Raw genomic sequence first — 26,589 nt, 5'->3', positions numbered from 1 at the left:
CAGCATGGAGCCTGCTTCTTCCCCTGCTTGTGTGTCTGCCTCTTTCTCTCTGTATCTCTCATGAATAAGTAAAATCTTTAAAAAAAAGTTTCCTATGAAAACTTGAGTTCAGCAAGACAAAGCTGAATATATAATTTAATGGACTCCAATTCAAATTAAGAGGTAGAGAAGACAGAAGGGTAAGGAAGGAAGAGGGGGAAATGTAGTAATAATCACTGCATTAGGAAAATAGGTACTAAAAGTAAAAATGTTAATGAAGTTCTGTGAAATTTGAATTCTCCTAAATTCCCAAACTATTACACACATACAGATATAGCTGGCATGATAAAGGGAGAAAAAAAAAAAATCACCCACCGAAACATTTTCAGATCGTGTTAGACCACAAAACCTAAATCTTTGCTGCGTAAGCCATAAGTAAGTCACAAGAATGCTATAGAAAGGCTGAATATAAAGGAATTGTATAATTTTGCCTAAGTCTCTTAAATGACTCATTACATAATACCCTTGCTCAAGTTACAAGTACTTGAGGTTGAAGGGTTGTAACGTCTGAAATTTACTTCCAAATACCTCAGTAAAAAGTGTTAAGCATGGCTGATATCTAGATGAGTTGTGTACATAAGCTTATTGCTCTAGCCTTGGGAATTGTTTGAAATTTCTGAAAAAGCTAAAAATAAGTGTAGGGGCAACCTGGCTAACCCAGTCGGTAGAGTCTTGATTTCAGGGTTGTGAGTTTCAGCCCCACTGAAGTAATAGTTTACATTGGGTGGAAGTTAATTTAAAATATTTTAAGACTATATTTGAGAAAGATAGTGAGAAAGGACAAGCAGCGGGGAGAGGGAGAAGCAGGCTTCCCGCTGGGCAGGGAGCCCAATGAGAGGCTCATTCCCAAGACCCCAAGATCCCGAGCCAAAAGCAGGTGATGCTTAATTGAGTAACCCAGGGACCTGTAAAAATAAGGCAACAACAAAAAAGTGACACCTGTTCTATATTGCAATCAGTGAGGAAATCTAACATAAAATCCCTTAACACCTGATAAATGAACTTTTTTTCATGATAAAAATCTTTTTAAAAAGTTCCTTTATTTATTCATGAGACAGAGAGGCAGAGACACAGGCGAAGGAGAAGCAGGCTCCCTATGGGGAGCTCGATGTGGACCCGATCCCAGATTCCAGGATCAGGACCTGAGCCAAAGGCAGAGACCCAACCCCTGAGCCACCCAGGTGCCCAAAGAAAGGTACTTAAGAGGAAAGATGAAGAGGCACACAATAGAGCATTTGCTTTAGGCACAGGCAGTATTTCCATCTCACATCAGCCACTTCTTACGTGGTCTTGAATGGGCTTAATGAATACGGAACACATACTGTGTAATCTTGTTCCAAGTTTAACCAAACTTCAAGCCTGCCCACACTTACCATGTTGGTAGACTAGGATAGCCCGACTAGTTTTAGGTAGAATAACCCCTGAAGACCTACCTTGGTAGCAAGCAGGGGCTAACATTTAATATCCTAAGACATCACTGTTGCACTTGCCATTTATTGCAGCCAGTCCTCTCAAGTTCGTGCTTGGTTTCTGCCTCCACTCTGTTCTGAAGACCCACAGATCATCATTTCTTACCTATGTATTTATCGCATGGGATTTATTTCTTCAGCCTAGGTCTTTAGTGGCTTCTCTTATGTACGGTGTTCTTGTAAATGAACAAAACTCTGAACACGTGCTCCAATTCTATCTCCCTCCCAGTTGAGAGCTCTTCCAGAAGTTGGTATGGACAAGTATCTGTGTCCCTTAATTTCTAACCTTACCCCCAAAGGTATCAAATTCCTTCCCAACAGGACAATATCACACATTAAAATGTCAGGTTACATTATAGCAATGTCATGAGGGTAAGAACTATTGTTCACTGAATACACAGCTAGCAAAAGCAATATAAAAAAATAAGATTTTTACTGCTATCACGAGGAGAAACAGGGGGACCAGCAGAGGGAGAGGGAGCAGGCTCCCCGCTAAGCAGGGAGCCTGATGTGGGGCTCAATCCCAGGACCCTGGGATCACAACCTGAGCTGAAAGCAGATATTTGACTGAGCCACCCAAACACACCCCAATAACAAGACTTTAAGTATTCAAATAAGTCTCAATTTTAATAAGATCCTCTACATACACATTTGCTACTAAAAATTGAAATAGCACATCAAGAAAATTACAATTTCTGAAAACCAGAAAAATCTACCTTATGCACACCCTCCCCTAATTATACTCTAACCAAACCACCCCAAGTTTTCTGTGTATTCCTTCTGCACAAGTTACTTGGCTTCCGATTTTTTGATGTTAGGTTTTATCTTAATGACTTTAGGCTTCTCAAACACTTAGGCACACTCAACCTAGTAGTGCTTCCTTAGGTCAAATTGAAAAGTGGACATAAACTGAAACCATTCAAATGCAAACTACAGGAACTGAAGTCATTCAAATGAAAACTACAGGAATCCTCACAAACTAATATCAAACTGGAATAGATACAAGACAGTTTATATCAGATTATTAAAATATTACAATTTGTCTTAACATAGAACAGCTTTCCTGAGCTGCTGCATAACGATCCTAGAATTATTAATCAGAGGAAATAGTACAAGTTTATGTTTACATTGGCTCCGTGTCATAATTTTTCTCCATGCTGGTATCCTCAGAAACATCTTTATGATACAGGCAATAATGACAGGTACATCTAAATCTTTCCACTCTGGATTCACCCTGGGGGGAGGGGGGTGGAGAAATGGATTAATTGCACCATGAGCTGTAAACAACCCTCAAATCTAGGCATGGTTTTTATTAATAACCTTTTTTTTAAACATTTTTTTTAAGTCTTTACTTATTTATGATAGTCACAGAGAGAGAAAGAGGCAGAGACATAGGCAGAGTGAGAAGCAGGCTCCATGCACCGGGAGCCCGAAGTGGGATTCCATCCCGGGTCTCCAGGATCGCGCCCTGGGCCAAAGGCAGGCGCCAAACCGCTGCGCCACCCAGGGATCCCTATTAATAACCTTTTTAAGTAGACTACACACAGAGCATGGAGCCCATGCGGGGCTTGAACTCACCACCTAGATCAAGACAGGAGCTGAGATCAAGAGGCAGATGCTTAATCTACTGAGCCACCCAGCAGAGCCACCCCTAGAATAGCCTTTGGAATACACCTTTTTTAGGGACAATGAGGCAGGATTGAAACGTGGGTACTAAAGAATGCCATATTGTGGGTCATTATGTGATGGTAACAGCTGATTGTCCAACAAAAATATATTCTGGTGTCATTCTCTGAAGGTCTTAAATGTGAGCAATTACTTCTCAACACTGAACTCAGGTTGTATGCCCTCTTACTACGGAGTATTGTCATGACCGTTTTTTGAGAACATTTTATTGGGGGATCCCGGGGGGGTTCCCGGGGGATCCCTGGGTGGCGCAGCGGTCTGGCGTCTGCCTTTGGCCCAGGGCGCGATCCTGGAGACCCGGGATCGAAACCCACGTCGGGCTCCCGGTGCATGGAGCCTGCTTCTCCCTCTGCCTGTGTCTCTCCTCTCTTTCTATCATAAATAAATTTAAAAAAAAATAAAAACATTTTATTTAGGGGGGGGAGGGCAGGCTCAGTGGACAGAAACAGAGGCAGAGGGAGAAGCAGGCTCCATGAAGGGAGCCGGATGTGGGACCCAATCGCAGGACTCCAGATCATGCCCTGGGCCGAAAGCAGGCACCAAACCGCTGAGCCACCCAGGAATCCCTCCATGACCATGTTTTTGACAGCACTTGAAGTACAAATATACCACACCAAGAGCTGGCCTTAATGTAAGAAATAGACTGGAGGTGATGTCAGTGTAGGTTCATCAACTACCAATTTATCATCCTGGCATGGAATGTTCACAGTGGAGGAGACTGATAAGGAGATATGTGGGAATGCTCGACTTTCTGATCAATTTTGCTATTAACCAAACTACACTAAAAATTACAAATATGAATGGATTTCTCCAGAGTTTCTGGATATTCAGAAAAATCAAAGTCAATTTACCTTTCCTTCTCTCAAAAAGAAAAACCAAGAAATAGGGTGCCTGGGTGGCTCAGTTGGTTAAGCGTCTGCCTTCAGCTCAGGTCACGGTTCCCAGGGGCCCTGGGACTGAGACCCGCGTCTCGGGCTTCCTGCTCAGTGGAAAGACCGTTTCTCTCTGTCACTCCCCTTGCTTATGCAGTCTTACTCTGTTACATGGATAAATAACATCTTTTAGAATACAAATCAGATACCCACCCACATGTATCATTTGAAAAAAATCTTATTTTACCTCAATTTCCTGCTCTGGTAGATCCTTTTGAAGCTTTATGGGAAGAAAAAAAAAATGATTGAGAGTTAGATTACTAATATTATATATCTACTGGAAGATAAAAATTGGAGAATGTTAAGAATCCAAGTCTTGGGCAGCCCCAGTGGCGCAGCGGTTTAGTGCTGTCTGCAGCCCAGGGCGTGATCCTGGAGACCCAGGATCGAGTCCTGCATCGGGCTCCCTGCATGGGGCCTGCTTCTCCCTCTGCCTGTGTCTCTGCCTCTCTCTCTCTAAATGAATAAATAAAATCTTAAAAAAAAAAAAAATCCAAGTCTTATTCACACCCTGCGCTCACCAGGATAGCTGAGTGACTGCTGCTCATCATTCTTAATTGCTTGTGCACCTCCACTCCCCCACCCCCACCCCCATGGGGAAACGCTGTCTAGATCACAGGAACCTACCATGGACCGCTTGTTGAGGTAGCGCTGGTACTGAATCAATCGAATCATCCTCTCCATCCTTTCTTTCCTAGCAGTTAACAGAGTCCTCACTCCACTCCTCTTCCTGTTGTTGCTGAGGATGCGGTCAACAAGCCCCTGTGGTTTCTTCTCTCTCTCCTGCTGCTGGGGTGGATAATCTGGTAGCGGGGAAGGGAGTTTGATACTAGGGTCGAGAGTCAGTTTGCTAAGGTTCTTTACTAACACTTCGGACATGGTTTGAACAGCTGCTGAAAGAAAAGAGAAAGATCCATTAGGATGCATTCCATCATCCAGCAGTTACTGGTCTCAGGCTGCAAGTAGGTCTGCTCTTAAGCAGATCAAGGATGGACAATGGGAGGTTTTTCAGGGTGGAAGATCACATAGCACGTTACCTACTGTGCCATCTAACACACTGCACATGGTGAGAGGGTTTGAGAACATGCTTAAGAATCTGCTTTGAGGGGATCCCTGGGTGGCGCTGCGGTTTGGCGCCTGCCTTTGGCCCGGGGCGCGATCCTGGGGACCCGGGGTCGAGTCCCACGTCGGGCTCCCGGTGCATGGAGCCTGCTTCTCCCTCTGCCTGTGTCTCTGCCTCTCTCTCTCTCTTTCTCTCTGTGACTATCATTAAAAAAAAAAAAAAAAAAAAAAAATCTGCTTTGATGGGGGGCACCTGGGTGGCTCAGTTGGCTAAGCAGTTGACTCTTGATCCCAGCTCAGGTGTTGATCTCATGATCTCAGGGTCCTGGGACAGATAGAGCTCCCTGTCCAGCTCTGTGCTCAGTATGGAGTCAGCTTGTCCCTCTCCCTCTTGCACTCTAGCTCTAAAAATAAATAAAACCCTAAAAAATAATCCATTATGATGGGAAACAGTTTGTTCTTTTTTATTTATTTTATTTTTATCTTTTTTGAAACCGTTTGTTCTTAAAAAAAAAAAAAATCCACCCCCTTCCTATTTTGGTAGTTCTGAAGGTTATTCTTCCCCTACAGGGACAAAAGATACCTAAGTGTATGATTCCAATTGGAATAACATGGGACCCCCCTCCCCAAAAAATTCAGGTATTGGCAGTTTTTCCATTTTCACTTCTGTTAATTTGTAATAGAAGGTGGGGGCCGACAACAAAGTACCAATGCAAGTCAAAAAAATCAGTAAACAAGTTTCAGCAGCTCAACTTGGTAACAATTATTCCCCTCTTTGGGATACCTGAGTAGCTCAACACTTGAGCATCTGCCTTCCACTCAGGGCCTGATCCTGGGTCCAGGGATGGAGTCCTGCATCGGGCTTCCTGCAGGGAGCCTGCTTCTCCCTCTGCCTGTGTCTCTGTCTCTCTCTGTGGCTCTCTCATGAATATATAAAATCTTTAAAAAATTACACACCTCTTCAGTTTTCTTAGGCACACACTGTGAAATAGACAAACCCCAAATACAACAGTCCTTATACAAAACTAGGAAGCTGAACTGGCTGTTACCCTCTTCACTTATAACCTACCATTTCATGGTATGAACTCAAACACTCCTTTGTTTTGGGATGGGAGATCAGCCACTCACTTGCCTCTCTGATCCAAACCATTATGCATACCCCATACTCATATCTCATATAAAGGAGTTAACATTAATTCTTCCTGATGAAAGCATTAAGAGTCAGGATCCATTTCACTTCTAGGGACTTGTGCACAAGTAATAAAGTTCCCTAGTTGTGAAGCCATTAGGTACTAAGAGTCAAGGAAACGCAGAGATGGAATTATACAGATATTCTCTTCACTAATCTTCCCCCTACATATACCCACCCAGATTCTTTCCTCAAAGGAGGTGGGTGGGGTGGGCAGGTCTGGATTGGGAAGGGGATGCTGTCGGAATATTAAATATCAGTAAGCTTCCCACCCAGCTTTCTAGCTGCCCAGTGAGGATTGGCTCGGGGTTACCTACCACCACCCAGCCCCACCATTAGTCAGGGTAGTGAGGTTTCAAGTCCATTGGTTTTCTGTGGCCAAGCGTGGGATTGGGTAAAGCTCCAAGAAATAAGTTTTGGTACAGGTGGAACCCAAGGAGAGGACCCCGTTAATATTTCTGGAGCACTGTTCCTAAGAAAGCCCTCCAGAGTTTGTCCTACTAATTTACATTATAGAGCACATTCACTGGCTTTTTTAAGTGTGTCCCTTGGATTTCCTCTGAAGAGCCACTTGGTTTATTAACATTCCTAAAGGATAAATTCAGCTGCAAAACCAGTCCAGAGAAGTTTGGGGAGATGAAGAAAAACTTTAGGTTATTCTGGAGTTCAGGTTTCTTGTATTTTGTTCCTTTTTATCATTCCTGATCCGTATGGCTAATAGGCAGACATTTTGAGCCAGGACCTAGAAGGATTCCAATTGCTCTTCCCCAGAAGCTGGGTTGGAAACATTTAAGTGTTCCTGAGTGTAGAAAGCAGAGAATGCAGGCCTCAACACTCCTTCCCCAGTCTTCCTTTGCGTGTTTATCACTGGGGGTACCCACACGACCTAGGCCCTCCTGCCTGGATGGAAGAAGTTTTTCACTTCGCTGCATTCCTCCTTAAGACTGAAGTCAACTTAAGGAGGGCAACCTCTTCACTCGAATAAAGGGTACATCCGACTTACCTGAACCTTCCTGAGAGTGCTCTTCAGGAAACATCTGAGAGGATCCCGGGGCCCAGGCTGGGTGCAGCTGCTTTGGTGAATCCATTGAAACCCTAGTTGTGGACTGAAGCTCCTGGATCTTCGGGTGCCAGTGGGAGGTGATGCTCAAGACTCAAACTTGCTAGCCTGGGAAGAACTTTAGAGCCCAGAAAGAGCAAGAAAAAAATCCAAATTCCAACAAAGCCTGGCGTGGCAAGAGGAAGAACAAACCTCAAAGTTTCGGTCGGGTTTCCTCTTAAAACGAAAGATAAGCCAATGAGCCAGCCTATTTTAATGTAAATGCTAATGGTTAAGGGGATAAGGTGAGTGGGCGTAGTAGTATTAGTGGACTAATAGGGTAATTCTTCATCTGCTCTGCATCAAAACAATCATACTCTCTGTCACGTAGGCTGGAAAATTGTAAAAGAGCCTCGGTGCTTGTGTCTCCCAAGGGCTGCCTCAAAAATCAGTTTTTCTCGAACTACTTCTGGAGATGGTTACAGGTTTGTGGACTGGGCTTTAAAGTGTTATAGTGCGGAGATGAAGGGTGGTCCCCCCCAACTGTTAATTATTTCCCAATTAAATTAACTGAGAAAGGGACAGCTGGGTTGCTCAGTGGTTGAGCATCTGCCTTCAGCTCAGGTTTGGATCCCAGGATCGAGTCCCACATCCCTCTGCCTGTGTCTCTGCCTCTTTCTGTGTGTCTCTCATGAATAAATAAATAAAATATTTTAAAAAAAATTAACTGAGAAAGTCCCTAAAAGTTTTCCTTGGGGACGCCTGTGTGGCTCAATGTTAATTGAGCGGTTGCCTTTGGCTCAGGGCGTGGTCCTGGAGTCCCTGGATTGAGTGAAAAGTTTTTCTCATCTCTGACACATTTAAACCTGTGGATGCCAGTAAGGGAATGAGAGGAGAAATGAAGTGTCTTTTCAAATTTTTTTTGGAAGTGTGTCTTACAAATACTTTAATAGCTTGATGTTTTATGGATGTGTACTTTGGATCTATAATCTTAGTTTGTCTTATGGACAAGTAATTGAATTGCAATTAACATTTGTGAGCAGCTGAAATTAACTAAATGTATAAGCTCTCACCCCCACCCCAATACTGTACTGAACTCGGGCAAAGAGCACCCACATTAACTGCTGATTGCCTGCAGGAGGTGGGAGAACAAGTTACCCCCAAACATGTTTTTCCCATCTTCTATGTGCAGCTTTCCTTAAACCCCCTGTAGCTGGAAATCATGAGAAAATACTCAAAGGCAATCTTGCTTCTTTTTACTAAAAAGCAAAAGTCGAAGTTATGATCAAGAGATATTTTGGAGGAGATGGGGAACAGCCATAAAGGGATTTGAGGTTGCAATTTTTTATTCACGTGGTTCTCAAAAAGTATGGCCTTCAGATAGCATCAACAGCACCTGGTAACTTGTTGGATTCGATTAGAAAGCAGTGAGCACCAACCCAGATCCAAGGAATCAGAGCCGGCCCAGCAGTTTGGCAGGGCCTCCCAGGTGATCCTGCTCTGTGCTAAAGTTTAAGGAGCACTGCTTTATGGCACTCTTAACTCTCCACGCCTGTTGTGTTCTCAGATGTTCTCCCCTTTGCCCTGGGTACCGGTCCTGCAGCAGTGTCTCAGAATTTCGTTGGAGAAGTAAGGGCAACAATCAGATTGAAGGAGATGTGAGATGACAAGCGTGAAAAGGGCTGGCATAGACTCTCACTCAAAAGATCCAGACTAAAAAAAAACAAAAAAAAACAAAAGATCCAGACTTAGAGGAGAGCCACTGCTACTGGAAGGTGTGGGATGTGGATGGTGGAGATTCAATTTGCTTCAACATAGAGAAGCTGAGCCAAAAGAAGGTTAAAAAATATGAGAGACAAGAGGATAGTTGGGGAAACACTCCCTAAATATGCTTTAAAAAGATTAGATCTTAAAAATCTTTAAAAATTATAACACTTTTCTAGTTAACCTGTTTTTTTCTTTATAGTATGAAAGATGAGGTTAGAGGCCAAATGGATTGAGACAACTTGAAAAAAAATCCACAAAAACAAAACCCAGACTGTAAAAGAACACATCAAGAAAACGATCCCTAGGGGCAGCCCCGGTGGCTCAGCGGTTTAGTGCTGCCTTTAGCCCAGGGCCTGATCCTGGAGGCCCGGGATCGAGTCCCACATTAGGCTCTCTGCATGGAGCCTGCTTCTCCCTCTGCCTCTCTCTCTCTCTGTCTCTCATGAATAAATAAATAAAATCTTAAAAAAAAAAAATCCCTAATTTCTCCAGAGATAAGAAATCCTATGTAGTATTTTTGAAACAGGATGCACCTTCTAGAACAGGAAAACGGAAAAAAAAAAGACCCTGGAAATTAGAAGTTTGGTATTAGAAACAACAACAAAAAAATGGTTTAAAGATAAAATCAAAGATATCCCCTTAATAAAGTAAAGCAGAACCACAAACATGTAAAATAGAGCAAATATAAGAAAACGAGAATTTTAAGGGACGCCTGGGTGGCTTAATAATCGAACCTCTGCTTTCAGCTCAGGGAGTGATCCCAGGGTCCTGGATCAAGCCCTACATCGGGCTCTCCTCAGGGAGCCTGCTTCTCCCTCTGCATACGTCTCTGTCTCTCTGTATGTCTCATGAATAAAAAAATAAAATTAAAAAAAAAAAGAAAAGGTGAGAATTTTAAGATTCGGAATATAATGGCTTCAGATTCCCCAACAACACTGAATGTTAGAGGATAGTGGAGAAAAACCTTCCAAATTCTGAAGGAAAGTGCTTTCCAACCTAGAATTCTGTATATAGTCAAAGTATTGAGCATGTATGGAACATTCTCGGATACTCAAAAATGTCACCACCAGGAGAGATTCCTTTGTCTTGTGGGAAATGAACTGGATACAAGAACACTACCAGGTGAGTACTCTTAAGGTCATGAAACAGAAAGGCTCACCAACCACATTAAAAAGCTCCTATCAGGCAGGGCAGCCCGGGTGGCTCAGTAGTTTAGCGCCGTGTTTATCCCAGGGTGTGATCCTGGAGACCTGGGATTGAGTCCTACGTCAGGCCACATGCTTGGAGCCTGCTTCTCTCTCTGCCTCTCTCTGTGTCTCTCATGAATAAATAAATAAAATCTTAAAAAAAGAAAAAGCTATCTCACTATATTTCAATTTAAGGTGCACAGCAAAAAGCAAGTGATGAGGTAAACAAATGGATTCAGAATGTTAAAAACCAGATAACAGGCTCAAAATGGAGTTGTTCCTGCTACGCTCCATATCACCAAATTGATACTGAATGTAATTAGTTTTGGCTCTCCCAGAAGTGAAATCTGAAGCCAGGAGTCTCCTGATTGGCGAGTTAGGGAATCTGCCAGTAGACCTCTGCCATTCCCTACAGGAAAGTCCCCTTGTATTAACCAATCTACTTTTTCACCCAATACTACTTCCTTACTCCTACTCCCTTCTGCCTATAAAATCTCTTTTCTTGTTTACCACTTTAGAATTCCTTTCTACCTGCTAGATTGGATGTTGCCCAATTCGTGAATTATTGAATAAAGCCAATATGATCTTTAAAATTGATTCCACGAATTTTGTTTTTTCGGGAAATAGGATACAGTCGAGACGGATCTTAGTTCCCAAGCTAAGGGATATGCAGTCGATAGACTTCAATACATAGTCCCCTAAAATATGACATCTTGGCTGATCAAATATTTTAAGCTGAGAGTTGCCCTTCCCATACCTGCAAGAAATGAACATCCTCATCTCCAAGACAGAGGGACACTGATAAGAATCCAAATGAAGGGGCACCTGAGTGGCTCAGTGGGTTACGTGTCTGACTCTTGGTTTTGGCTCAAGTCATGATCTCAGGGTCCTGGGACCAAGCTCCACATCAGGCTTGCGCTGCAGAGTCTTCTTGAGATTCTCTCCTCTACCCCTTCCCTGCCCCACACCCAGCACTCTCTCATATAAATAAATAAAATTTTTTAAGGTTTTATTTATTTATTTGAGAGAGAGCATAAGCATGGGGATCAGAAGAGGGAGAGGGAGAAGTAGGCGCCCCACCAAGCAGGGAGCCCAATGTGGGACTCAATCCCAAGACCCTGGGATCATGACCTGAGCACCCCAGGTACCCCTAAATAATGTTTTTTGTTTGTTTGTTTGTTTTTAAGAACCGAAATGAACAGGCCTTGCTAAGTTTCCCCTTTCACTATAATTACCTCATATTCCTTAACCCATGACTGTCCACTCTTCATCAAATCTAGCATAAAAAGATTCAGCTTACCCACTTGTTCGGGTCTTCGTTTCCTTATGAAGGCTGCTGTAAGTAAAATTTATACTGAGTGAATGTGTATGCTTTTCCCTTGCTAATCTGCCTTTGTCAGTTTAATTTTTAGACCCAGTCAGAGACCTTAACAGGGTCAGGAAAGCTTCTTCCTTCCTCACACACTGTTTATATATGTTCATCTCTTGACTGCTTCATCCTTCACCTTTGATGGGGTTGTCATAAGAACCAAAGCTGAGGTTTGAGGAAAGAGCCCCTAAACAGAGAGTGCCAGGTACCAAGAACGCACCCTGTTTCCACCAGTGGCCATAGCTGTAGCTGGCCAATTAGCCCGGTGAGCAATCATGAATTTTGTTTGCATTTCAAGCGCAGAGCCTATGTGGTCCCACAATGAGATAATAGTGGGTACCACTAATGCGTTACTGACCGTTGACATAGTTGTCACTCACAGGTGATATGATCATGACTTATTTTTTCCATCCTTTTCTTTCTGTAAGTAATAAATTTTTTTTTTTTTTAAGATTTATTTATTCATGAGAGACACACACAGAAAGAGGCAGAGACACAGGCAGAGGGAGAAGCAGGACCCTGATCCAGGACTCAATCCCAGGACCAGGATCCCAAGACCCCGGATACACAACCTAAGCCAAGGGCAGATGCTCAACCACTGAGCCACCCAGGTGCCCCTTGTAATACTGATTACTATTTTACTTACTGGATATATATTTTATAACCTACTGTATGTTTAAACACACATAATGAAATCTGCCTATATCGCATGTGCTAGTTATTTAGTGAGCATCCACACTTAACTATGAGTTTCATCTTTGTCTCATAAGCTGCTAGCTTAAGGGTATCATCCATCCCATTTCTTTTTTCCCTCTATTGCAGAATTGAATACACTCAAATAACATTTTATTTTATTTTATTTATTTATTTTCAAATAACGTTTTAAATGCACATTATATAGGGTGCCTGAGTGGCTTAGTGGTTGAGCATCTGGGGTTAGTGGTTGAGTAATCCTGGGATTGGGTCTCACATTGGGCTTCTTCCAGGAGGCCTGCTTCTCCCTGTGCCTATGTCTCTGCCTTTCTCTCTGTGTCTCTCTTGAAAAAATAAAAAATTTTTTTAAATCAAAAGAAGAAAAAGCACATTATATATACATCAATGAGAGAAAGTTATATGATCTCACTTATATGAGGAATTTAAGAAACAAAACATAGAAGCATAGGGGAAGGGAGGGAAATATAAAACAAGATGAAATCATGGAGACAAACCATAAGAGACAATCATAGGAAACAAATTGAGGGTTGCTGAAGGGGAGGAGGAAGGAGGGATGGGACAATGGGGTAACAGGCATTAAAGAGGGCACTTTTTTTGATGTGATGAGCAGTGGGTGTTATATGCACCTGATGAATCACTGAACACTTCTCTCTCTCTGAAACTGCATTAGGTGTTATTTAATTGAATTTAAATTTTATAAATAAATAAATACATACATTTTATAAATAAAGAAATAAATACATGCACCTTATACCTTTTACCAGGAATGCTGATCTAACTAAAACAGAAAATAACCAAATTAGAAGGAAAAAGAGATTTGAAATTTGTGAATGTGTGGTAGAGGAGAAGATAAAGCTAAATCTCTGTTGAAAGTCATTAATAATGCCCAATACCAAAAAAAGGAAGGAAGGAAGGAAGAGAGAGAAGGAGACAAATATATAAAATCAAGAAATATCATTATAAACATGCTATTTTGAAATATGGAGATAAACACACACACACACACACATACACACATACACACACAGAAAATCCACCAAAAAAATTTAAGGTCGGTGTTCCTCAGAAATAAAATGGAGAGGGCAGCTGAAGACAGTCTTCACAAATCCACAATTGTGGGCTACTTTACAGAATATGCACATATAACTTTTTAAAAAATAGAAAATAGGAAATATTCAGAAAATAGGAAGTATTCAGGAAACAAAAATGAACATGTTTCACGCTTAGGTTAGGAGAGGTGGGGTTTTTAGGGAGAATATGAAAAGTTTGAGGAGATTCAAAATGTGGAAAGGAACAATATAATTACAAAAACGTTGCCAGATTTCATACAGAAAATCAAGAACCATGGGACGCCTGGGTGGCTCAGCAGTTGAGTGCCTGCCTTCCGCCCAGGGCGTGTTCCTGGCTTCCTGCATGGAGCTGCTTCTCCCTCTGCCTATGTCTCTGCCTCTGTCTCTCTCTCTGTCTCCATGTATCTCATGAATAGATAAATAAAATCTTAAAAAAAAAAAAAAAAAAGAAAGAAAAAGAAAATCAAGAACCAAGTTAGATTTATTTTTTTTATTTTTTATTTTTAGATTTTATTTATTTATTCATGAGAGACAGAGAGAGAGAGAGAGAGAGAGGCAGAGACACAGGCAGAGGGAGAAGCAGGCTCCATGCAGGAAGCCCAATGTGAGACTCGATCCTGGTACTCTGCGATCACTCCCTGAGCCAAAGGCAGATGCTCAACTGCTGAGCCACCCAGGCGTCCCCCAAGTTAGATTTAAAGGACAAATAATACAGTAAAAAAAAGAAAGAGAGAAAGAAAGAAATTGCAGCATATATGACAGATAAAGAACACAATAATACTAATGAATAATGAATAAGAATCCAGGGGGCAGCAGGCTGGCTCAGTCTGAGGAATCTGCAACTCTTGATCTTAGACTCCTAGGTTCAAGCCCCACATTGGGTGTAGAGATTACCTAAATGAATAAAACAACAACAAAATCTATTAGATGAATTTCAAAAAAACGCAAAGATTTCTCATCTGAGGAAGTATGAGTAAACTAACGTGTAAAATATTTCACTTCTACTCAAGTTCTAAAACCCTAATTCAGATAGCTTTTAAACTATTTCATGGAAATTTTAGAATAGATAATACTAGGAAAGATGTATTGTGAGATTAGCATTTCCCATAGTTGGCAGCTGTGAATGAAATCTTTGAAATATTGTCTAACAATAGATATTAAGAGCTTTAAAATACATACATGCAAAACACGAGATTTGAGACCAGGTAAACTCTTCAATTATCTCTAGTACCTAACACATTACAGATTCATAGACATGAAACACTTGCTTGTTGAGAGAATTAACACTTAAGACCAACATCTCTACTTAGAGTATTATTAAAAACCAAATTCAACTGAGTACATTTTAAAGATCTGTATTGGCTTTCTTCAACGATCTATGAATGGGATGGCAACCCATCTAGTGGATAGATTGGAGCTCCCAGGACTGCACAAAATGAAGGGAGATGGGAGCATCAAGGACATTACACCAGGTAAAAAAGCTCATTGGAAAAAAATAAATAAATAAAATAAATAAATAAATAAATAAGCTCATTGGTTATTGCAAGGTCACTTTCCTTTAGGGGATGTTGGGATTCCATCAGGCCGACTACCTAACTAGTGTTGATCAGGCGATTCCTGATTGATTGGTTTAAGATATCATCTCTGGGAGAGCTGAGACTATAATTAAGTCTCAGTTTGATGAAGTGTGTCTTAACATAAGTGAGTCATCTAGGGCATGTTACCTTGGTTCTAATGCTATCAAAATGGGCACAGATGTCCAAGGGAATCTCAGACACATAAACATATGGTGAACCAATGCATACCATTTACATTTTCCATTTTTGAAAGTTGGAAATATGAATTATCTTTTCTTAGTAAGAACTAATAGCTAGGATTACAAAATAGAGCTGGGGGAAGAGAGCTTAATAGGAAGAAGGAAAAGAGGAAAGAGAGAGCAGCTGGGAAGCTGTTCCAACCCATGTAAGGGCTTGAATTCTCTCAGATGTTGGGGCTCTTTTCCAGACATCAAGAACTGTTGATGTTTTCAAGGGATAGTGTTATTTAATTAAATAGAAGGAAAGGAGAAACCAATGTATCAAACAATTTGCTCATACAAGTTACAGTTCCATGGATATATTATTTTTAAAGTAAATTAACGTCACAATTGCAAAATATATGTGTAACTAATATCTTCTTGGGTTCTGCATGATTTACTATTTTGCAAGGAGAGATGTTAATGATGTAGTAGTTTTTTTTTTTAATTTTTTTTAAAATTTGTTTATGATAGTCGCAGAGAGAGAGAGAGAGAGGCAGAGACACAGGCGGAGGGAGAAGCAGGCTCCATGCACCGGGAGCCTGATGTGGGAATCGATCCCGGGTCTCCAGGATCGCGCCCTGGGCCAAAGGCAGGCGCCAAACCGCTGCGCCACCCAGGGATCCCAATGATGTAGTATTTTAAAAAATGTCTTGAAATATAATTGACATGACATCACGTAAGGTTAATAAAAATGGTGTGTTCATTTGATTCATTTATATATTGTAATACGATTCCACTTTGGGGTTAGCTAACACCTCTATCACATCACATAATTATTTATTTCACGAGGAAGAAATTAAAATCTAGTCCTTTAGCAACTTTCAAGTTTACAACATGGTATTGTTGTCTATAATCACTATTTTGTGATCAGAGCTCCAGAACTCATTTATGTACTAGTTGCACATGATTTATTCTTCTACTATCCCTAGTGCTTTGTTATTTGTTTCTTCCTGTTGTTCTCCACTAACCTCAACAGAAGACAAAGTAGGAAACCCACAGGAGGTGAAAGAAGTGTTTGACAGGAAAAGCTTCAGAGAACTGGTCCCAGTTAGCTCCAAATTTTTCTGTTGGGGAAGATTGCCACTATTCTCCCTTTTGTCCTATAATACACAGGCCTAGCTTGCAAAGCAGGGTGGATTTTTAGGCAATCTCAAAGAGATACAACTAGAAAAGATAGGCTTTTTTTTTTCTTTTTTTTTTTTTTAAGATAGGCTTTTTAAATTTTCCAATAGAATTGTGGAAGTTGCGGTTTTGTGAGAGAATAGAATTGGAAGCATATCAGTTCTAATTCAATCTCAATACCCACCCACTTAATTCTTTCAGTCAATGGTTCATTTCTTTTTAAATGGACTGGCAGATGGGTTTATTTGATAGGCTAAAAAGGGGTAAGAATTGAATTTCTAGGCCAGTCCCACCTACCATTTTATTGGAAGTCTGCTGTAATTGAGCTAAAGTTGTTTTTCAGATCAACTTGAAGCAAAATATCGCCTCTCGGACAGACCTCTGGGAGGAGGTCAGATCTAGATCTGTTCAGATCTAGGTGGAAGTTCAAGCTGTGACTAGAGAGCTCCATGGACCCGCCGAAGAAGTTTCCTTTGAACTTCAGGATTCACAGATGGGCAGGGGAGAAAATTAAGGGGAAGACACAGATAAGCCTGATAACTCCCTTCTTGACAATGGGTAATTTCAGATTCCTTGTATTAATTTCCAGGCCTTGAAGGAGGAAAAAACTAAGTACACTTCCTCAAGCCAGAAGCAGAAAGCTTGTAAGTTCCTCCTGTGGCAAAACAGGAGGGCAAAGGGAAAATCTGTTAAGGGTGAACTACATTATTGAACTATGTTAACAATGCATTGTTAAAAACACACACACACACACACAATGCATTGTTAAGAACAAGACAACAGGGATCCCTGGGTGGCGCAGCGGGCGATCCTGGAGACCTGGGATCGAATCCCACGTGGGGCTCCTGGTGCATAGAGCCTGCTTCTCTCTCTGCCTCTCTCTCTCTCTCTCTCTCTGTGTGACTATCATAAATAAATAAAAATAAAAAGTAAATAAAAAAAAAGAACAAGACAACATGTTGGCAAATTGAATTTAAATTAAAAAAAAAAAAAGACCACAGGCACGAAATGGAGTCACTTGCACTAAGCCCCACCTCACCAAACCTAGAATTAATTACAACTTTGGCTCTTCTAGAAATGGAATCTCAAACCTGCCAATCAGGGATCACCTGATCAGCCAGTGCTAGTTAGGTAAGCTGATAGATTACTTTATTATTCCCTAAAGGTAAGTAACCTTGTCAGAACCAAGCTGCTTTTTTGCCTAAGTATAATGTCCTGTTCCTGTTCTCTTCTGCCTTTAATTTTGTACAGCTCGCAGGAGCTCTTTTCTATCTGCTGGATTGAATGCTTCCCCATTCCAACTGATTTTTGCTCAAGTAAACTGACAATTTTTAATATGTCTAAATTCATCTTAAAAACTTTTTGGGAGGGGCAGCCCAGGTAGCTCAGTGGTTTAGCGCCGCCTTTGGCCCAGGGCTTGATCCTGGAGACTCGGCATCCAGTTCCATGTTGGGCTCCCTGCAAGGAGCCTGCTTCTCCCTCTGCCTGTGTCTCTGCCCCCCCCCCTTAAAAAAATAAGTAAATAAAATCTTTAAAAAAATTTTTTTTTTTACTAAATCAGTTCATACCATTTTATTCATATTGGAGCTCCACTGGAGTCAGGGATGAAGTGTCCTCTTTCTAAGAATGAAATCTTGAAGTAACATCTCAGATGCTCTCTGAGAAGGCAGGATCCATAATTTCTCTGAATTACTGGTTTCTCTTTTCTGGAGGCATCGAATTAATCATCATGCTGCCAAAATCCGAACGAAGCCAGTCATCAGTGTCCTTCCCTTCTCTTAATATGAGGCAAACTTTTACATCTCAGGCATTTGTGCATTTTTTTTCTTTTTCTTTCTTCCTTTTTAAAGACTTTATTTATTCATGAGAGATACAGAGAAAGGCAGAGACATAGGCAGAGGGAGAAGCCGGCTCCCTGCGGGGACCCCGATGCGGGACTCCATCCAAGGACCCCGGGATCATGCCCTCTGCGCCACGCAGGCTCCTCTGCGCTTTTTCACGACCTGGTGGGTAGGCCACGGCGCTGGGGGCCTGGCGGAAGCTGCCTACCAATCACAAAGTAATCTGTATATTTCATTTCTGTTGGAAACTTCATCTCACAAGTCTTGCATTTTCTATTTTCCAAAGGGAAACCAGCATATCGATGTGTCAACGTTAGGGCCCGAAGGCTGTGCCACGTCTGACCAGGCGCCTCGGCGCCAGCTGCTCCGCGGTGGGTTGGGGGGACCGCGGCCCGTGCACCTGCTGAGGCCCGCGGCGCACCAGGCAGCCCGGCCAACGCCGCAGCCAGCAGCCCCCGGCGCCCCGCCCCGCCCCGCCTGCAGAAGCTTATCGCTTAACCGTCCAGAAGCGTCCAGGACCCAGACTCATTTTTGGAAAAGGGAGTGTTCAACAGTGAAATAGCTTCAACTGGAGGCTGGAGGAGGCGGGAAGTCTTTTAAGATCAGATGAAGGGAATTTAAAATTCTAATCCGCCCCAGGAGTTTAAACTGATGGAGCCGGCGCCCTGGCTGTACTTTCTCTCTTATCTGGTGGAGCCCACCTCTTCCCTCCAGGCGGCTTCTCTAGCTCCGAAAGCTTTTCCGTTGTCTGGTTGGTTTCAGGTCAGGCAACAGAGCCACAGGTGAGATAAAAGCTTTGCCTCCGAGGGACGCCTGGGAGGCTCAGCGGTTGAGCACCTGCCCCGGACTCAGGGCGTGGCCCACGGTCTCAGGATCGAGTCCCCCGTCGGGCTCCCTGCCTGGGGCCTGCTTCTGCCTCCGCCGGTGTCTGCCTCTCTGTGTGTGTGTCTTTCATGAATAAATAAATCTTTATAAAAAAGAAAAGTCTTGCCTTCGGGAGCAAACATTCTGGTGGATTGAGACAACAAACCATAGATCCAAAATATAGGGTGGGTCGTGAAAAGTATTCCAAAGAGAGGGAAAGCCTGGTACGGGAGAGGCGGAGCTGCTGCTGGGGAAGATCTCTCAAACGCGGTTTCTGCGTTGCCTGCGCTCCGCCCGCGGTCTGGGCTGGGTTTGGCTGGGCGGGTCTCCCCCTACACGCCTCTGCTTCTCCCCCCTTTCTCCGGCCCCTGCCTGGGTCCCTCAGCCCAGTGTGTCCCCTTTGCGCTGGTTCAGGTTGTCCACTGCATCTCGAGTGGAGAAGCCTGTTTCCCCCGGTGTCCAAGGCCATCTGCCCTGATAAGGCCCGACACGCGTCAAGTGGGGGGTAAGCAGCGGGGCTCCCGGCACCTGCGCCCACCCGGCACCCATCGAGGCCTCTGCAGCCCCGGGCGCCCGCCACACCCAGCCGCTCCAGGCTTTGCCTCTTTTCTTGCCCGCACCGCCTGAGGCTGCTTTCCTTTAGCGAATCCACCTTAGTTCGTGAAATTCCACAACGAAGAATCAATATTCCCCGGGTGCGAATCCTGGGTCTGTCAATGATTGAAAGGCTTAGTGGAAAACACTTAATGACTTTACAATAGGAGAGCCGGCTAAAGAGCGGCCTGCGGGGCAGGGCTCTGATAGGAAGAGCTCAGTATGGGGGTAAATGTCCCAACATCTGCGGTTTGAATGAAGATCCTGGAACCATAAGGTACTGCCTAACTAGTCAATTAGGCCGGGGGAGCGCCTGGGTGGCTCCATCGGCTAAAGCATCTACCTTCCTCTTATGTGATGATCCCAGGGTCCTGGGATGGAGTCCCGCGTAGGGCTCCCTGCCCAGTGAAGAGTCTGCTTGTCCCTCTACCTCTGCCCCTCCCTCTGCTGTGATCTCTCTCTGTCTTAAATAAAATCTTTGAAAAGAAGAGGGAAAAGAAAAAGAAAAAAGGAGGATGGGCATAATTCCCCACTCCTTTTTTTTCTTCTTTAAAGATTTTATTTATTTATTCATGAGCGACACAGAGAGAGAGAGAGGCAGAGACATAGGCAGAGGGAGAAGCAGGGTCCATGCAGGAAGACCGATGCTGGACTCGATCCTGGGAGTCCGGGATCACATCCTGAGCCAAAGGCAGATGCTCAACCGCTGAGCCACCCAGGCATCCCAACTCCCCACTCCTTAAGTGTGGGCTGGACAGCCTCGTTTCATTTCAAAGTGTACAGTATGGAAAGTGGGGGTTGGGGGCACAATGGTGGAGAAAACTACCAAACATGATGACCTCAGCCAGGTGATCAAGGGCAACGTCAAGAGTGATAAGTCACATTGGTAGCACGTACCCTCCCTTGATCTGAAATGATGAAAATGACACTTTGCCACTGTGGTCTCCTTTCAGTAGTCTGTAACCCTGATCTCTTCACAAGAAAAAAAAATAAGGATGAATTCCAGTACTGCAATATAGTACAAAATGTCTCACTAGGACTCCTCCAAATTGTCAAGGTAGTCGATAACAAGGCAAGTCTAAGGAATTCCCCAGCCAAGAGAAAGCTAACGAAGACAGGACTGCTACATGTAATGTGGTGTCCCGTGTGGGATCGTGGAACAGGAAAAGGACATTAGGTAAAAGCTAAATAAAGGAAATCTAAAATAAATTTTGACTTTATTATTTTATTTATTTATTTATTTATTTATTTATTTATTTATTTATTTATTTATTTATGATAGTCACAGAGAGAGAGAGAGAGGCAGAGACACAGGCGGAGGGAGAAGCAGGCTCCATGCACCGGGAGCCTGATGTGGGATTCGATCCCGGGTCTCCAGGATCACGCCCTGGGCCAAAGGCAGGCGCCAAACCGCTGCGCCACCCAGGGATCCCAAATTTTGACTTTAATAATATATTAATATTGGTTTATTAATGTTAACAAATGTACCATTCTAAAGTAAGAAAATAATAGGGGACACGGTCATATTTGCTTCTCGATTTTCCTATAAATCTAAAGCTATTGGCAAAAAATGAAGTGTATTCCATCAAGGGCATAGCTCTTGGCAGTTTGACCTTTTATCCTTTATATACAGTCAGCAGCTTCAGCCTTTTCTACCTTTGCTTCCCTCAGGCTACCTTTACATTTATTAGGAATTTTGTATATCTTTCTTTCTTTCTTTTTTTTTTTTTTTTTAAAGATTTTATTTATTTATTCAGGAGAGACACAGGCAGAGGGAGAAACAGGCACACTGCAAGGAGCCCAATGCAGGACTCAATCCCAGGACCCTGGATCAGGACCTGAGACAAAGGCAGACGCTCAACCACTGAGCCACCCAGGTGACCTAAGATTTATTTTGAAGTAATCTCCACACTCAATGTGGGCTCCAACTCAGCACTCCAAGATCAAGAGTTGAATGCATTACCAACTGAGCCAGCCTGGTGCCCCTGTTTATATTAGAATTCCTAATGTTTTGTGTAGTTGCATAGATTTTGAGTGTTTTTGTCTCTTTACCCTATATTCTCCATAATGACTGCATGTGTGTTTCTGTTTGTGAGCATATGCACACACACAATTTTGCAGGACATGAGACTTTTCTGAAGTTGTATGTGGCAGGCTGAATCATGGCCCTCAAAAGGTGTCCACATTCAGTTCCCTGGAACCTGCGAATATGTTACTTTACATGGCAAAAGAGACTTTGCAGATGTCATTAAGATTCAAGACACCAGAAGATGATCCTGGATAATCCAGGTAGGCCCAAGATAACAATAAAGGTCTTTGTAATAGGGAGGTTGAGGGGCCAGACAGACAAGCTTAGAAGAAACGAAATACTGTTTTCATTTGGGTTACGGAACAGTAGCAGATGAGAGACAAGGTCATAATGACCCCAGACTCAGCTTCCTATTAATATCTCCCCCTGGCACAGGAGAGAAGCCTACCTATGGGTATCGATGAAACTGGACCTGACATTAAGTGCTTGGTGCTTGCACACCATATTGGTGTGCAAATTTTTTCATCCACATTCTAAGGGAGGTGTCTCTACCCTGTGTGCAATGAGAATACTTCCATCTATGTTCTGGATTTCAGCCCCCTCTTCCTCAGGGAAATGGCTTTTCCTCTTGCTTTCTGTCTTCAACTCTGGTCCCTTCCCATGAATATGTTTGAACAGGTCTAAGTCCCTACCTACAAAAAATACCACTTTCTTTTCTTTCTTTCTTTCTCTTTCTTTCTTTCTTTCTTTCTTTCTTTCTTTCTTTCTTTCTTTCTTTCTTCTTTTCTTTCTCTTCCTTCCTTCCTTCCTTCCTTCCTTCCTTCCTTCCTTCCTTCCTTCCCTCCTTCCTCTTTCTCTCTTTATTTCTTTCTTGATTTTATTTTTAAGTAATCTCTACACCCGACTCAGGGTTCAAACTCACAACCCCAAGATCAAGAGCTGCATGCTCCACTGACTAAGCCAGCCAGGTGCCCCCCAAATACCTCTTTCTTTCTTTCTCTCCTTCTACTTCATCTCTTATCTGTTGTTCAATGCCGATTTCTCAATATCAGCCCTTTCCTTTTCTGGTCTCTCATCCCTCAATCTGGGGCCTACCTGCTCCCTTGAAGAGCTTTCTGTAGCTGCTCTGTATATATATATATATATATATATATATATATATATATATATATATATATATTTAAAGGTTTTATTTATTCATTCATGAGAGACACACACAGAAAGAGAGAGAGAGAGGCAGAGACACAGGCAGAGGGAGAAGCAGGCTCCATGCAGGGAGCCCAACACGGGACTCAATCCCAGGTCTCTAGGATCACACCCTGGACTGAAGGCAGCCCTAAATTGCTGAGCCACCCGGGCTGCTCTGCTCTGTTCATATTTATCAAAGTCCTCTAAACACCTAGTGGACCTTGTTCAGGCCTTCTTCTCAGAAATATTTGACCCCTTTCAAAAAGTCTTTCTTAAAACATTCATTTAACTTATACAACACTACATTCTTCAGGATTTCCTTTTATCTAGAAGGAAAGACACTTTTTCCTTGCATTTTGTTCTGTTAAAAGATAAACTGAAAAAAAGAATAAGAAAAAAAGAAAAGATAAACTGAGGTAAGGCACTTGGCTGGCTTAGTCAGTAGAGCATGTGACACTTGATCTCAGGGTTATGAGTTTGAATCCCACATTGGGCATGGATCCTACTTAAAAAGAATTAAAAAAGAAAGATAAACTGAGACGTATTGAAATTTTTTTAAGAGTTTATTTGAGCAAAGTTTATTTCTTTTTTTTTTTTTAAAGATTTTATTTATTTATTCATGAAAGATACATAGACACACACAAGCCACCTGGGCTGCCCGAGCAAAGTTTATTTCAATCAGACAGCACCAAACTGGAAGTAGTTAGGAGCACTGCAAGGACAGGACCAGAGGGAAAGACATACAAAGTTTAGAAGAGAAGCAAGAAAATTATTTGGTTGATTGGCTATTGCTTAAAGCCTTGGTGGCTATGCTGGTTGTCCCTAGCATTTTGATTTTGTAATATTGAAGCATTCATGGGCTTAGATTTTGGTTTATTTATGTAGGCTCCATGGCATTAGAGTCACATCAGTCTAATGGCCTCCTAGTCTAATTAATTAAACAGTTCTTTCTGTGGATTCTGCGCTGTGTCCATGATTTTTCTCATGGTACATTAGATGTCGTCAAGGATTTCATGGATGTGATTTAAGAAGTTAAAGAACTCCCTAAAAATGCAATCAGGGTTGTGAATATGTTTTCTCTGGGAAGCAGATAGATTACTTTCATTATATTTTTCTAAGTGTCCCTGACTCATAAAAGATAATGATCCATTGCTCTGAGCAAGCTTCCTGGGCAATCCAGTGACACCTAAATTGGCGTATGCAACTCTCCACTCAACGTCTCTTTGGACATTAAGGCGGCAGCTGAGCTTTACCCCCAAACCTGCTCTACTTCCTCTATTTTCTACCTCAATGATTGGCACCCTCATCCATCCAGCTGCCCAGGTCCAAAGCTTCACTGCCATATAGAATTCCTCCTTTTCTTTAGCCTAGATACTCAATCACTAATTCTGTTTAGTTGTATGTATTTATTTTCATGTCTCTCCAATCTTTGCTGCTAAAACCACTGTTATTTCCAGTCAGAATTACTGAGCCAGTCCCCTGGTTGACCTCCTCCTATTACTTAGTTCTCTGTGATCCATTTCTTTTCCTATTGAGGGTATGTTTTGCTGAAAGGTTATGGGGAAATCCAGCCCATGCCCTACTATGGGGCTTTATTAGTCCAGAAGAGACTGTGTCTAAATGACTGTCTAGAGATGAAATTAAAAAAAAAAAAAAAGTACTACAGTTGATGTGTGCTATCAAGCAGATCCTGGCCTCATGAGAGCCAGGGTGATGACAAGCTTGCTTTTAAACTCCTCAAAGCCAAATGCCAGCCAAATGAAGTCCACATTTTTCATATGGTTTACAGGGCTTCTCCTGCTCTAACCCCTCTTCTATTTTATCATCTTATCACTTCTCCCAGGGTTTGGTTTAGGCTCTGCTCAATTCTCAACCTCATCCCAAGTCCTGTGTGCCTGCAAGCCCCAGATGTCAGGCACATGTGCAGCTCCCTGCTGCCCCACCTGTCCCCCAAATCCCATGATGGTAATGGTGAATACTTGTTAAGGCTGAGTCAGGCTGAGCGCTTTGCTTTAATTATTTCCTTATTCTTACAACATCCATATAGGAAAAGTACCTTTTTTTGGATAAGGAAACTAAGACATAGAAGTTAAGTAACTTGCACAAAGCCACATGGGAAATAGTGATGGAGCCCTGGAAAGATCCAGGCAGTTGGCCTTCAGAGTACATGTCATAACCACTTCTCTAGCCTTACTGAAATGGCATTTCTTCCAGGAAGCACCTCAGATCCCTCATTTCTAGGTAAGGCACTTTTCACATTGCTGCCTCCGGATGCTGTACTCACCCTATTACATCATCATTGTTGGTTTTCTTACTAGTCCCCTGACCAGAATACTAACTCCATGAAAGAAAGCAGTTGTTCAAAAATGTCATTATGGTGGCATTCACACTGCCTTGCCAGGGACCCATATTAAGAAATATACCCAGGGTGGGACACCTGTGTGGCTCAGCGGTTGAGCATCTGCCTTTGGCCCAGGGCATGAACCTGGAGTCCCAGGATCGAGTCCCACATCGGGCTCCCTGCATGGAGGCCTGCTTCTCTCTTCTTTTGCTGCCTATGTCTCTGCCTCTCTCTCTCTCTCTCTCTCTGTGTGTGTGTTTGTCTCTCATGAATAAATAAATAAAATCTTTAAAAAAAGAAAGAAAGAAAGAAAGAAACAAACAAACCCAGGGCATCTGGGTGGCTCAGTCCCTCAAATGTCTGCTTTCTGCTGGGGTCATGATCCCAGGACCTTGGTATCAAGCCCCAAGTTGGGCTCTCTGCTTAGTGGGAAGCCTGCTTCACCCTCTCCCTCTGCCTCCCTCTTCCTTTCCCTTTGCCTTCTGCTCCCCCTGCTTGTGTGCACGTGCTCTCTCTCTTTCTCTCTCTGTCAAATAAATAAATAAATTTTTTTAAAAAAAGAAAGAAATATACCCAATATAGAGGTGGGTGCCTTGAGGACTCAGTTGGTAGAGCATGCGATTGTTGATCTTAGGGTTGTTAAATTTGAGCCCTACACTGGGTATAGAGATTACTTAATCTTCCAAAAAAAAAAAAAAAAGGAAGAATAAATATAAACACTATAAAATTTAAAAAATAAAATAAAAAAATTAACTCCCCTCCCCCCCAAAAAAGAGAAAGAAATATACTAAGTAACATATCCAGATAAATATTAATAGCTAAAATTTTCAGGAAAAAATTAGCCATTGCGCAATGCACTCTGATATTATCTACAGGGTTTTATTTTTTTAAGATTTTATTTATTTATTCATTCATAAGAGACACACACACACACACACACACACAGAGGCAGAGACACAGGCAGAGGGAGAAGCAGGCTCCACACAGGAATCCCAACGTGGGACTCGATCCCAGGTCTCCAGGATCAGGCCCTGGGCTGAAGGTGGCACTAAACCACTGAGCCACCCGGGCTGCTCTCTACAGGGTTTTTAAAATATATTATATTTATTTATTCATGTAAGACACACAGAGAGAGAGGGGCAGAGACACAGGCAGGGGGAGAAGAAGGCTTGCCCGAGGGAGCCCAATGCAGGACTGGATCCCGGACCGAGGGATCACACCCTGAACTGAAGGCAAATGCTCAACCGCTGAGCCACCCTGGTGTACCAGTTTATTTTATTTTATTTTTT

General features: G+C 42.6%; 1 protein-coding gene across 2 annotated transcripts in view; it reads right to left on the bottom strand.

Annotated features, from left to right (window-relative positions):
- Positions 1 to 2,116: 2,116 nt before the first annotated feature.
- Positions 2,117 to 26,589, bottom strand: part of DPPA3 (developmental pluripotency associated 3) — a 50,531-nt gene continuing 26,058 nt past the window's right edge. Inside the window, exons 3-6 of one of the 2 annotated variants that reach the window (XM_025995610.2) lie at positions 7,381 to 7,555; positions 4,754 to 5,016; positions 4,314 to 4,346; positions 2,117 to 2,742 (exon numbers count right to left, since the gene is read on the bottom strand). In XM_025995610.2, the coding sequence (XP_025851395.2) occupies positions 2,632 to 2,742; positions 4,314 to 4,346; positions 4,754 to 5,016; positions 7,381 to 7,465 (492 nt within the window). In that variant the 5' untranslated portion in view covers positions 7,466 to 7,555 and the 3' untranslated portion in view covers positions 2,117 to 2,631. Of the gene's footprint in view, positions 2,743 to 4,313; positions 4,347 to 4,753; positions 5,020 to 7,380; positions 7,556 to 26,589 lie in introns of both variants that reach the window. The other variant, XM_072766074.1, reaches the window with a different exon arrangement.

The sequence above is a fragment of the Vulpes vulpes genome, chromosome 8 (genome assembly GCF_048418805.1).
Source record: "Vulpes vulpes isolate BD-2025 chromosome 8, VulVul3, whole genome shotgun sequence".
NCBI classification, from domain to species: domain Eukaryota; kingdom Metazoa; phylum Chordata; class Mammalia; order Carnivora; family Canidae; genus Vulpes; species Vulpes vulpes.
The sequence above is the reverse complement of the archived record's forward strand: the minus strand, read 5'-3'. Positions and strand labels throughout refer to the sequence as shown.